Source organism: Platichthys flesus, chromosome 18 (assembly GCF_949316205.1).
Source record: "Platichthys flesus chromosome 18, fPlaFle2.1, whole genome shotgun sequence".
Taxonomy (NCBI): domain Eukaryota; kingdom Metazoa; phylum Chordata; class Actinopteri; order Pleuronectiformes; family Pleuronectidae; genus Platichthys; species Platichthys flesus.
The window spans coordinates 17428059-17442117 of NC_084962.1; the positions used below are offsets into that span (position 1 = coordinate 17428059).

The following is a 14059-nucleotide window of genomic DNA, read 5'->3' on the forward strand; positions in this document are numbered from 1 at the left end:
AGAACTGGGTGATACAGGAACTCAGTGGGGACTCGGGATGTCATTATTTCTGCCGGCCCGGGGAACACTTCCCCTCCCGGGGCCGGACGGCTGCCATGTTCTCTCTGCCCGCACCAGAGTCTGGTGAGCTACCAAGAATTTACCAGTGGTGGTTTGTTGGAAAACCAATATGATCCAAACTAAGTTAAACAGGTTCAACACTTCATCCTCCTGCTAGGTTTCACGGAAATTCGTTCAGCTGTTTTCGTGTTATCGTCATTACATTCATAAAACATCCTCAGATTTGGTCCATGTCCCATCTGCTAACATGGAGGAAGCAGGGTTTATACAACAGGGGGGGGGGGGGGGGGGGACACCAGGGGATGATCCAGATGATTTGGCTTCACTTTCGGGGACCTGTCATGTCGTCCATCTTTAGATACAGATTCAAAGTAACCCGAGCACAGTTCAAATAACAGAGTATCCCTCACTGCTTCCAGCACCGTCCTCCACCATCATCATCACTTACTCTGGAGTGTCTCACATGCAAGTTGAACGAAACAGAAGACAAGATGGATTTAAAAATAAATGAATTAGTGAACCTAAAGAGTATGAACTTTGCGATTCAATGCAGATGAAAAATGGGTTAAAGATGTGATGAGAGTGATCATCCTGTCGTCTTAAGATCTGCAATTTAAATTCCCCTAACGAATCTTCAGCGGCTGCACCGTGATTATGTGCTTTTAATTCAAGCAGCACACACAAACACACACACACACACACACAAACACACACACACACACACACATACATGAATGCACACAGGTGAAACACATGTCTCACACCCTCATGCTGAAGCTCCAGTGAGAGCAGTGCAGCTCATCAACACAATCTTCCGTCGTCGAGGTGGACGTGCGACATCTCGTTAGAACAGGCAGACACTCGGCTGGACTGCCATGGACACAGAATCTCCATTTGGAGACGACGCCCAAACACATGTCCACGAACAACGTCTTTAACTTTCATCATCTGTCACAGATGATGTTCTGAGGATGCTGCTGCTTTATATAGATACCAAGATTATTCATATAGACCCTGAAGTTACAGAGATACACTCTCTTGATTGTGGGGATGTTATTTCCGAGGAGGGGGCAGGCAAAAGGAGAACAACAGAAACAACCTACTACACAACTCATGATTAAATAAAGGGGCCTTATTGTCAATTTCTGTATTTTCTGTATTGTCATCACATCCCAAAGTACCAACACAACACGCACAACATGTGTGACCATGAAGCCACATGGAAAGAAGAGGCAATAAAGGAAACTACGAGGTGGAGGAATCTGTTCAGTGGCTTCCTGCCCAGAGCGCCTGAAGCTGCTGCTACGTGATCAAAGTAACAATCTAGATCTGCAGAATCTGCTCGGATACCAGTGCCATTAGAGTGTTGAGGAGGAAAGCTGCGTGTGCTATGATTCATGTGCTCGACGGCCAATGAATATCGCCGCCACGTGAAATTGCCTGATAAATATACGATGGGATACAGGGACCATGAGCATGACTGGAATCTGATGGTGTGTGAACCGGGGGCTCGGAGCCTCGAGGCGTAAAATTATGAATCACCTTGTGCAGCCGGCGGTTCATGTTAACAATAAACAATACAATAGTTATTTAATCCCTTCTTAAGTGTAACAGTGAATCACACAGTTGTTGTTTTTTATTGCAGAATTAAACCACTGCAGCCATGACACTGTCCTGGTATTCAAATAAGAGTTTAATGTATGAAAAAGGATTGATTTGACTCACTGGGGTTTCAATTAAAAAACACAACAGAAGAAGGAGACGCTGAGAATTTCCGTGCAAAATCAATTTGCATGTGAAACTCTTCTTCCCCCCCGAGACTTGAAAGACCGAGCGACGAGGCGGCTCGCAGGGAAAAAGAGCAAACGCCTGAGATATTGTGTATTGAAAGGATTTTTTATTTCCTGAAGACGAACTTTGAAGTGTTGTGGACATTTGTTCGGGGGCATTTTTCCCACATGAAAACAAGAAAACAAGAAAACAGCTCAGGCGAGCACATCGCCTCGGCTGCTGCTTCGAGGAGCGGGTCCAACAAAACAAGACGAAAAGCTCTTACTCCAGCTCGGCTCTTCAGAGACGGAAATTCACAGACGCTGCAGTTTGAGATGTGTTTGCATCCGACCTGGAGCAGCATTGATATGAAGAGTAAATACAAAACAGAAGTTTATGTTAATACGTTCTAAAAGAAAAACTCATTTACAAATCTGTGTGAATCATTTTGAGACAGGATTTCAAATTATCTCAACATCTTTCTGGATGTTCCACCGATACAAGAGAAATGTGACGAGCTTGAATTAATGCAACTTATTGATCAAGCCCATTCCTTTTAGTGGACAGGGGGAATAAAGGCCCTTAGATGAGGAGGTAATGGATAAATGATTGACAGCAGATCAATGTATTTCCCCTCAGAGCCTCACGTCCAATGAGAAAACACTATTTGACCATATACATCACTATATACGTGATTTCTGACATACCAAGGTTTGAAAACCAAATAATAAACAGGTTTGATCTTTCAGACAAACGGTTGTTGACTACTTCTCAAACCTCATCTATGGTCATGGGTCACTGTCGGCCCATGTGAATCCTGATGCTCCAAATACTGTTCTAATAGCGCATGTATATTTTTGAAGATGTCTTTATCAAACTTATTACAAAGAAATGTAATTGAAGCCTGATATTTTGCAGCTTTACCATCAATTTTGTTTTAACCGAACCAAATATATAGAACGCCCATGCTATCAAGTCCAATTCATAACTTAGTACAAACGTCTGATGGCGGATTGTTGAGCAGTGGCAGCTCTACTTGTTGTGGAGCTATTAGGACATGTCGGTTCCAGGGCGCGTTCCAGCAGCTCAGAGGAATATGGGAGCAGGTATCTGTATAAACAGCCTGTTAAGTAAACAGGGCTGCAGTTCACCAGCTGCTCCTGTCAGGGCGCGGACCACAGAGAATAGAAGTGATATATTATGGACTGTGCAAACACACAATCCAACAGCAGCGCACACAAATACTCTGCATCGCATTTCTATATCACACACACACTGTGTTTTTATTGAGACACGCTGACATCTCCGGCCCCTTTTGTGTGTGTGTGTGTGTGCGCGTGTGTGTGTATGTGTGTTTGTGCATTGGATTACAATGACAAATATCTATCTATCAGAGAAGGAGAAGTCAGTCTGATACAAACAGATGTGTCTTCACTCTGCGTTCAGAGAATAGAACACACAGTACAAAGGGACAACAGAATATAACGGTTATATAAATAGAAACAACGGGATTTGATAAGAGCACATATAAATACACAGCCACAAAATGAATATAAGAGGAAGAGGAGAGGGAGGAAGAAGAGAGGGAGGAAAGAAGAGAGGGAGGAAGAGGAGAGCGAGGGAGGGAGGAAGACATAAAGTCATACACCATCTTTTCAGCAGATGAATGTGTCCCTGCAGGCGAGAGGCATCACTTCTCTTCCTGATTTCTCCTCAGGCACTGACCCCGAATCAGCTCCTCCTGTTCCACACTTATTTAAAAAAAATAATAATAAACTAAGAAACTGACGCTGCATCTGCTCAAAGTCAGAAATTATATTTTGATATTTTACAGCGGAGCTTTGTAGTTGGAGGGAGGGGGGGATCCACGGTTTGCATTGGTTCGATTCCCTTCTCACAGGGAATCGGAAGAAAAGCACTTGTGCTTGTGCTGCTTTACTGTTGTTCACCTGAACTAACCTGTACAGTGTGTAACTCTTTATGTGTGTATGTGTGTGTGTGCGTGTGTGTGTGTGTTGGTAACATCCACCTGCTGCTCTGTCACCACCGCTCTTCATCTCCCTCCTCATCTACACACTCCTGCTGTTTGTGTACCCGTCTGTTATTCTCTCTCTCCTCCTGAAGATCCTCTCTACTTATCTGTTGTCTTCTCTCTCTCTCTCTCTCTCCCCTGTCCTCTCTCTCCATCCCTGCATCGGGAACTAATCTATCGAAGCTGACAGTGGCTGTGGCTGTCTCGCAATTCCTGCTGCACCTCCTGCCTCTTTCAACACAATACACAAAGCCTGATGCACAATAGATATTGACACAGTGAGTTTACCAGTAGCAGATATTTTGTGCCAGTACATTGAAATTTCCCCTTAAAACTATTTTTTTTTCTCTGCAATGTGAAAACACCAGTATGAATATACAACTATGTCTAAATATATGGTAACATTTAATCAGAAGGATTCATTCCTCTTTAATTGTTCAACGTTATAAAATTCTTTCTCTAATGGAAAATAACATTTAGAAACAATCAATACACCAAAGTAAAATAAAACTTGTCTGAGCAGAAAACCTCCAGTTATTATAGTTACTGAGTTTGTGTCTGTGTGTGTGTGTGTGTCAACATAGTTAACAGTAAACATTGTGTTGTTTCTAATTACCTCAAACTCAGCACTGTAAAACCCCAGGGTGCAACAACATCGGAGCCTTGACTGGGTTTGTATATGTGTGTTTCTTTCTGGTAATTCTATCTCTGAGAGGGCCGTGTTCCAGGTTTGTTCCTGGAGTGTGAGGACATTGATATAGATATATAGATAAGCAGTCTCTCACTGGGAGCTATGGGAATCGTAAATGAACTATATTTATATTTATATGAGCTTTTCCAGAACTTATCGACCATTTCAAAGCAGTTTTCCAGTAGTAACATTCATCCATTCATTGACATGCAAACGGAACATCTATAGGCAGGAGTTTTTCCCATCAGCCATTTGGGGAACAGGGACTTGTCCAGAGAGACTTCAGAGAGCAGACTGAAGGAGCCGGGGATTGAACCACCGGCCTTCAGCGAGTGGACGAACCTCCTCAGTCACAGCGCGCCACAAATCCTGCTACGCCTTCTTACCGGGACTCCTTCAGAGGACACATGCACCGAAATGGAATATTTTAAATGTCAAAATAGTTTTTCCACAAAGGAGGGAAGGGAAGGTCATTGGAAGGTCGCACACCCCAGCTGTCAATCAAGATGTTGAAACCAGTTTAATTTAAGTGTCACTAAAGTGGTTAGAAATCCAAGTTTCCTGAAGGGCCTTTGTTTCCTCCGGGTTGTTAATGAGCCAGATGTTTGGTCCACCTGAGCCCAGATGTGTCTCAAACAGCATCATGTGAAAACCGCTGCTCGTCTTTATTTCCTCTCAATATCAAAACCCACTCCCTTCACTCGTAAAACTCTGAGTCTCTGACTAAGAGCTTTTGTTTTGAATGTTTCTCATGTTCTTAGAATTCCAAAGCGGAAATCTCTTATTGACCAAATAATTTAGTTTAATTCACAATTTACAGCTTTAAAAAAAGTTAGGGTTAGGTTAGTTAGAGTTAACTTTGATTAAGGGGTCTGAACACTTTCAGCTTTTACAGCGACTCAAGGCAACATTTAGGATTCACAGCTTCTCCATGAGCACAAAACTTCTTTCCTAAAGTTTATGGGTAGAGACAGCGACAGGGAAACACTTTCCCTCAAACTGAGCTCAGGTCAGCAACACAGTTCCCCCCTGGAAGAGATTTGAAAGCAGTCGTACCTTTCTGTAGACGATCATGTTGGGGGAATTGTCCTCAGGGTCCACGTTGCTCATGGACCTCATGGACAGCAGAGGTCGGGCCTTGGGCATCGGGACGCTCTCCTTCGCCTCCTCAGAGCCTTCGCTGGGCTCCTTCGTCTCCACAGGACTCGGCTGCTCCTTCTCCTGCTGCTCCTTCCCCTGTTGCTGCTCCCCCTGCTGCTGTTCCTCCTGCTCCTGCTCCTTCTCCTGCTGCTCCTCCTCCTCCTCCTCCTCCTTCACCTGCTGCTGCTTCTCCTCCTCCTCCTCCTTCACCTGCTGCTGCTGCTCCTCCTCCTCCTCCTTCACCTGCTGCTGCTGCTCCTCCTCCTCCTCCTTCACCTCCTGCTGCTGCTGAGGTGCCTCAGCCATCTCCCTCCTTCAGTCTTCACCTCCTGTCACGTTATCCTCTCTCCTTTATCTGTGTCAGGCTCTGTCGTCCTCCTCCTCCCGGGCGTCCTCCTGCTCTCGCTCCTCAGCGTCGGGGACCTGATGCAGGGAGAGAGGGAGATGAATGAGACGACTCACCGCTGAGTCCTCCAGCTTCCTCTCTGCTCAGCGTCTGTCAGCAGGACAGACTTCTCCTCTTTATCTCTGCTCCGCGATTCGTCTCGCTGCCAAAGTCACATGGGACCGAAGTTGCAGGAGAATACAAATTTAGCTTTTGCTCTTTTTCTTTATCCCTGCAGCAGCTTCACCCGTCACGGATTTAAAAGGAGGTTGTGTTTCCTGTCAAACAACACACACACACACACAAAGAGACGAGTTGATTCTCCATCGAGAAGTATTCAGAGTGACGTCTTAGCCAAGAGAGAATAACAAGGTGCTGTTAGTGTGCGTGAGATGTAATTTAAAAGATTTCCCACCTACTCACACAAACAGTCGTGTAATGTTAATCCTTCCAGATACCTCAGGAGAGGAGGTTGATTTTAAATTAGTTAAACACTTCCTAAGTCTCTCGTTTGGTTTCTCAACACAGCATCTTTCGTGAATTTGTATCATGTTATTTGCCAGTTTTCTGTCTTTCCACACATTTGAAAACAAGGTAACTGATATTATAACTTTTATAAAAGTCACTTTTAAATAAGAAGTAAAGGAAAATGCAGAAATTGCAGTAAGTGGACACACACACACACACACACACACACTTTGTTTCCAGTGGCTCAGGGCTGTGAGCCCTCCTCTGTTTGTCTGACAGCTGTCAACATGTTGACAGCTGAGGACAGATGAGCGGAGACAAGGTGAGAGAAGAACCAGAGAAGAGGACATGAGGAAAACACACTTATGCATGAATGTGAAACCACGAGTGAAGAAAATCTGTTTGGATTAAACACACTGGATTGAAAATCTGAAGAAAACAGTTCTTCTTAAGTTGACTGAGTGAAAATTGAGTTTCTTCTGTCTTGTGTCATTTTCCAGAAAACAGAAACAAATTCAATGAATATTTTAATTTTCTTCCTGAAAAAAAACATCAGGGAATGAAAAAAGGAAGAAAATACAACAGAGGTCGACTGGAAAGTCAAATACTCTAAATCCTGAAGAGTGTGTGTGTCTCTGTGTGTGTGTGTGTGTGTGTGTGTGTGTGTGTGTGTGTGTGTGTGTGTGTGTGTGTGTGTGTGTGTGTGTGTGTGTGTGTGTGTGGCTCCAGCATTTAGCTCCATGTCTTCAGATCGATAATCTCATCAGCAGCCAGATGCCTGTGTGCAGCTGAAGCCTCTGACAGCAGTGAACACGAGAAGCAGTGAAAAGGTGAAGCAATGAACACGTGAAGCAGTGAACACGTGAAGCAGTGAACACGTGAAGCAGTGAACGTGTGAAGCAGTGAACGTGTGACGCAGTGAACACGTGGTGCAGTGAAAAGGTGAAGCAATGAACACGTGAAGCAGTGAACACGTGAAGCAGTGAACACGTGAAGCAGTGAACACGTGAAGCAGTGAACACGTGAAGCAGTGAACGTGTGAAGCAGTGAACGTGTGAAGCAGTGAACACATGAAGCAGTGAACACATGAAGCAGTGAACACGTGAAGCATTGAACGTGTGAAGCAGTGAACACGTGAAGCAGTGAACACGTGGTGCAGTGAACACGTGAAGCAGTGAACACGTGAAGCAGTGAACACGTGAAGCAGTGAACACATGAAGCACGTGTCTCATCAGAATCCAGAGTTAATGCATCAACGTGACTCAACTCGTCTTCCTTACAGGAGCATCACCAGTTTAACGTTTATCTCCGACCTGCAGCTGTCAGCGAATGGAGACGCCTGATTGGTTGCCCAGGAAGTGGCACAAACCTGTTGCTCCATATCAGGAAACACGATGAGGCGGCGGCGGCGGCGGCGGCCTGACCTCCATCACCGGCTCTGACTCTGGAGTTTTGCATATAAATGAAATGTTGGCTCGTCTGATCAGCCTGGATCACTCAGTGATTTAGTGATTCACAGGGCGTCTCACGCTCGCCGTCTCATATTCCACCGTCGTGTTAATTGCTTCAAAGGAGCTCAGGTGTCAGGAGCGGAAAGAAAGAAAGAAAGAATGTGAGGATGGAGAAGGAACAACGCTTCCACGTGTTTACGGTTGAATCGGGTTGTGGAGAAGGAAATGATTCACTGAGAGAGAGAGAGACCTGCAAACAGTCCGGAGACTTTAAAGAAAGATAAAAAAGATTCAATCAAATTCCATCAAACTGTTCCAACGTCCAGATCGGGAGGAAGCTGCTTCCCCAATAAATCACATTTTCACATTATATATGTTCTTCCTTTAGATACGAGTCAGTATCAGCTGTCAATCAAGATGTTTGAACTCGTTTTCTATAGCATCAAATAACTGATTCAAACCAGTCTTACTGAAACTTGACCACCAGTGTGATGAGAACTACCTGAAAGGAAACCATCTCTGGAAACATTATTCTAACATTAGTAAAGGTGTCATTGCAGCAGGTGGATGAACTCCATCACTCTCAGATGTTATAATACGTCCGACATCTTATTCCAAATCCACGAGCTGCTCTATCTTTGCTGCTGGACTCTTCCTGGAAGGTCTTTTTTTACCAGTTGGCTGGAAGCTGCAGAGATTTTCCCTCGTTCAGCCACGAGAGCTTTCCTGAGGTGGACCACTGGCGCTAGGTGATAACACCTCGACTCACATGAGAGAGATCATCCTGGAGGTGGTGGGCGAGGTTCAGGTCAGAGGTCAACGCAGCTCAGTAAAGTTCCTCTAACTGTCAAACTTTATGGATCTGGTTTTGAGTCACGAAGTAACAGTGAGAGAGAAACTGTCTGAGAGAAGGTGGGAGAGTTGTAGCATTGATATTAAATTGAACTGCCACAAACTATTGTGACTATAATTCAGACTTTGCCTTAATGAAGAATGAAGGAGGAGATCTTCCAGGTGAGACGTGTTCAAGACAACAGGTAAACGTCCAGAACCTTCAGGTGAGGGGAGGAGTCTGAGAAGATCAGCAGGAGACAAGACCTATAAATTACGCTGAGGTAATCTCAAAGTGAAAAGTGCAAGAAGAGCCACAGGAGACATTAAAGAAAAAAACAGGTCATGTGGTTTTTATCCAATTACTCTTTAACCCTTAAAAACATCCACAACAATTTATAGAACATCTGGATGTGATGGTCTCCTTCAGGAGGACGTTTGCAGAGTTTGGGTTGATGTTGCACATCTGTATGAGTCACATACATCTCTCTCTCTCTCTCTCTCTCTCTCTCTCTCTCTCTCTCTCTCTCTCTCTCTCTCTCTCTCTCACACACACACACACACAGATGTCTGTGGTCTCTTCATCCTCACAGGATGCTCCACTCCCCTAACGCGCAAAACGAGCAACACACGCAGACACCTACACACACGCACTCACACACCCTAGTCTACACATCAGAGACATTGAACACATCACACCTCACTGTGTCTCACATGAAGACACGTTAACAAGGACATGACATTGAAGTAAAGCTGTGTCCTCCGAGTGTCACTGAACTAACCATGTTGACAGGTGGGATCACAAACACACACACACACAAACACACACACCCACGCAAACACAAACAAGCACTAAGTCCATTAAGTACACTTTCACGTTAACACCGGAGCGGACTCTCTGCATCATGGAGCACGTTTGCTCGCAGCTCGCAACAGAAATCCTTCACATCATCATCATCATCTTCTCTTCTCTCTTCATGCGTTCATTCATTCAATCAGCCGCGTCATGCCTTCTTCCTTCTCTCCTCCCTCCATCCCTCCTTCTTACCTCAGAGCCGTATTCTTGCTCCCTCTCTCCTGGAGCCACGAAGCCAAAGAAGAAGCTTCAGCGGCTCAACCGGAGATCTGCTGCACACTGAGAGAGAGAGAGAGAGAGAGAGAGAGAGAGAGAGAGAGAGAGAGAGAGAGAGAGAGAGAGACAGAGAGAGAGAGAGAGAGAGAGGGATCAGAAGCAGCTGCTGCTCCTCTCCTCCTCTTCCTCCCCCCCCTCCTCCTCCTCTTCCTCCTCCTCCTCCTTTCTTCCTCTTCCTCTTCCTCCTCCTCTTCCTCCTCCTCCTCCTCCTCCTCCTTGTCTTCCTCTTCCTCTTCCTCCTCCTCCTCCTCCTCCTGTATAACACACAGTTATTCCTGCTCTCCTGAATCTGTTTGTTCCTGTTGTTCTTAAACAAAAAAAAATGTCCAAACAAGAAACAACACAACTCAGTCAATGAGCCACAGTGTTAAGTTGTAGTTTTATGGAGTTATGGATATAAGGTAGAAGTTTTAATATAATAATTACAATAAAGAAAAAGACAGAAACAATCTAAACCCTGGGAGATACGAGTCTTTGGCTCAGATTTTGTTTGATTACTTGATTTCCTGATAATCTGGATAAACTCTCTCCAGATGTTCACTCACATCAACACAATAAACAAACTCCAAGCTCCAGACATTTTACTGAACTTTTTCTTTTCTCCCAAAGTCCAACGACTGGTGGCGTTTAATTACTTTACACACCAGTGGCTCCACATGGAAACAGAAGGTAACTGCGTGGACGCCTGAGGAAGGATTAAAGATTCCACTGTGAGTGGGTTTTTGCATTTAGAGTGAATCTAACTTCTGAAGTTTGTTTTCATAGAAGTTAAAGCAGGAAGACAATTTACTGTTATTTATTATTTTCCAGTTATTCTACTGGGGGCTGTTTGCAGAACTTGTATTTCACAATAGTAATATTAGTCACCTCACAGAAGTAAATGAAGACGTGACTGTTAAAATAAACTACTGAAGATGAAATAAGATACGAAAATATATAAAGGAATTTTATATAAACGTTTTCTTAATATCACGTAAATATCTCCAAAACTTTGAGCTGTATCAATAAGTTTCTGTTTTCCTTTATTAACTTTTTAACTGATTTATCTCAACCATAACCTATTTATTTTATCCTTTTATTTCTCTTTTTTCGCACACTATGTTGTATAATATATAATAAATATGTATAAATAAACTTGAAACATCAATAAAGTGGTGATTTTAGTTATTTCAGGATCAAATACGTTTTATTTCTTTAGAATCTGAGTTTATTTTTCATTTAGTTCAAGAGAAATAAAAAAAAATTGTAAATATGAACCTTTTCTCAAGAGAAGCAAAGTGGGCTCGAACCCAGAACCTTGCTGCTGTGAGGTGACATCACTAATGTTCTGTAAACTCAAACTCCCCCCACTTCCTGTCCCTTTCTTCTTCCAACCTCCCTCTTCCTCAGTCAGAGTGATCAGTCTCAGTGTCTCGTCTCACACAGACACACACCAGACACAGCACTAACACCAGGGAGGAGGAGGAGGAGGAGGAGGAGGAGGAGGAGGAGGAGGAGGAGGCCCTGCAGATAAACTCTTTACTGACTTGTGGTCGAGCACTGAGGCTCATCAAAGCTTCTGATGCAACGATGGAGTCAGGGAGGAAACTGGCTGCTGAGGGAAGACAGGAACTTTGTGTGTGTATGTGTGTCTTTGTGTGTCTATGTGTGTTTGTGTTAACAGTTATCCAGTCAGCACCTTGTTCTAACCAGTGTCAACTCGAAATATCTGCAATAGAATATAAGCGGGGGGGGGGGGGGCGAGTGAAGTGGCAGCGAGCCTCAAACGAGCAGTTGTGTGTTTCTGCTTCCTCACTTTTCATCTGATGCTCAGTTTGCAAATGGGGAAAAATGGACGTCAATAATCCTAACCCCCCCCAATCAATACGAGCACTTACCAGCTAACTGTCGTCAAAAACAACTTTGATACTAATGGAGCACTCTCTGGCCCGACACACACACACACACACGCAAACACACACACACACAGTCTCCTCATACATGGAAAACTGTACCTCCGCTCTGGCCCAACTGAATTATTGATAAATCATTATCAGTAAATAGGAGAGGAAGATCCCACTGGGGGTGAGTGTGTTTTTGTGTGTTTGTTCTATTGCGATTCTTCATCTAACATGTATTTACACACACTTATCTCTCTAGTGAAGACACTCATTGGCATAAAACTCTCCAAAGCCCCTTACCCCAAAACCAAGTCTTAAAGGGATAGTTCACCCAAAAAAGAAAAATCACTTGTATGAAAGCCTCATGTGACACAACTAATATAAATCATTGGATTTCAAAAGCAGAGTGTTGCATAATCAGAGCGACACGGTGGTGCAGTGGTTTGAATTTTGAATTGCGTCTCTGTGCATGTTGTCCCTGCATATATATGTGTGTTTGTGTGGGGGTGGGGGGTGGGGTTCTCACAGCTTCATGAGGCGCTGTTAGGTCCCTGCTGTGTTTACACCTCGTTATGTCACCACCTAGTGGCCAAAAGACAATTTGAATCTGCTAATTGATGAGAGGGTGAAATGAAGGACGAGGGTTAAAGATGCTTTAGAGGAAGTTTGAAGAGATGATGAAGATCTTTTTTGCTTTTAAATAGACTTAAAGCTCTTCTATCATTATTGCCTCGGCCTTTTCTGAATCCATTTAAATCTCTTGTTTAAATACACTTGTATCAGAGAGCCTTTCTTGAGTTTACCTGAATTTGAATTCTACTTCATTTGCAAAAAGTTCTTTTAAATAAATATTGTCTTTTAATATCTGTGATTCCTTAATGACTGCCGTGCTTATGATTTTATGGCTGTTCTGTTCTGCCGCCCTTGTGAAGCACTTTGTAACTTAGATTTGGAAAAGTAAAGTGAGTAAAGTACAAGTACATGGAAAACTGCACTTAAATACAGTTACTAAATAAATCTATAGGAAGATAAACTTTTCTCAGTTGAACTTTTCTCATCTTCTTCAGTGAAACCCTGGAGGAAACTGTTCAGCCGAACTCCAACACGTTGAGTGTCGTAGAATCTGAACAACAGATTCTTTTTCAGCTCCACATTTGTTTCTCCTGCAGGAAGACGACACCGACTCTCCCTGATCAGACTCCACTTTGTGTCTTGCACGCTCCTTTCGAGCTAAATCCTTGAGAGCAGTCCCAGGTGATGCTGCCCACACACTTTCCACCTGTGCCAGTGATGACTAATCCGCAGCCTCCTCCGCACTGCACCTCCTCTCTCTGTACTGACACTGCAGCCTCGAGCCGCCCCCGGACCTCGCTGCAGGTGGACGCACAGGAAACAAACACAGGTCAGTCCACAGCAGCTGAGGTGACGCAGCAGAGTCTGATCACAGCTCTCTCTCTCTCTCTGTGTTTGTTCTGTGCACAGATTAGTGTTCATTCTTATATCAGATACACTGAACTTGTTAAAGCACCTCAACATCAAATACTACTAAGTGTTTACTTTGGTGTGTGTTAGTTAATTTGTGCAGATTAATGGATTAACACAGTCGTACAATAACACAGCCTTAAGACAAGAAGACTTTTATTATCAATGGGAGGAGACAGACACTAAGGAAACTTAAAGACAACCTGGACTTTAACTAATAACTTTTGAGTCGTGACTTTGCGTTAAATTCCTGGTGAATATGTCAACGCTCAGTAAAAGTTGTAAAATAAGAGAGGCGGTGGTCTAGTGGTAGAAACTTGGACTATGGGCAGAGAAGGTCTCTGGTTCGACTCCACGGAGAAACAACAAAAAGACGAACCTGGATTGATCTGTCCAAAAATCCAAGAGTCTCCCTACCCTGTCTAGTGCCCCTGAGCAAGGCACCTTACTCCCCTAACATCTGCTCCCCGGGCGCTGTACATGGTCACTCACTGCTCTGTGTGTCGATAACTGTGTGGGAAAGGGTTCGGGCCGGGCTAGGGGCCGTCTGCTAGGGGCCGTCTGCTAGGGGCCGTCTGCTAGGGGCCGTCTGCTGGAGCCATCGCTTCCCAGGGATGAGAGGACACATTTGAAGGGGCCGAGTCGCTGGGACACAATCAGTTTTCAGACGCACACAACATAACACAAAATAATACAAAATTCTTTACAATGAAGAAACAAACAAGTCGACAGCAACG

The 14059-nt window shown here is 44.1% G+C and overlaps 1 protein-coding gene across 1 annotated transcript in view; it reads right to left on the reverse strand.

Moving 5' to 3' along the window:
- rgs6 (regulator of G protein signaling 6) overlaps positions 1–9949 on the reverse strand; it is a 52800-nt gene extending 42851 nt beyond the window's left edge. Inside the window, exons 1-2 of the mRNA XM_062411374.1 lie at positions 9877–9949; positions 5610–6116 (exon numbers count right to left, since the gene is read on the reverse strand). Of these exons, the coding sequence (XP_062267358.1) occupies positions 5610–5999 (390 nt within the window). The 5' untranslated portion in view covers positions 6000–6116; positions 9877–9949. The remainder of the gene's footprint in view (positions 1–5609; positions 6117–9876) is intronic.
- Between the last annotated feature and the right edge of the window lie 4110 nt (positions 9950–14059).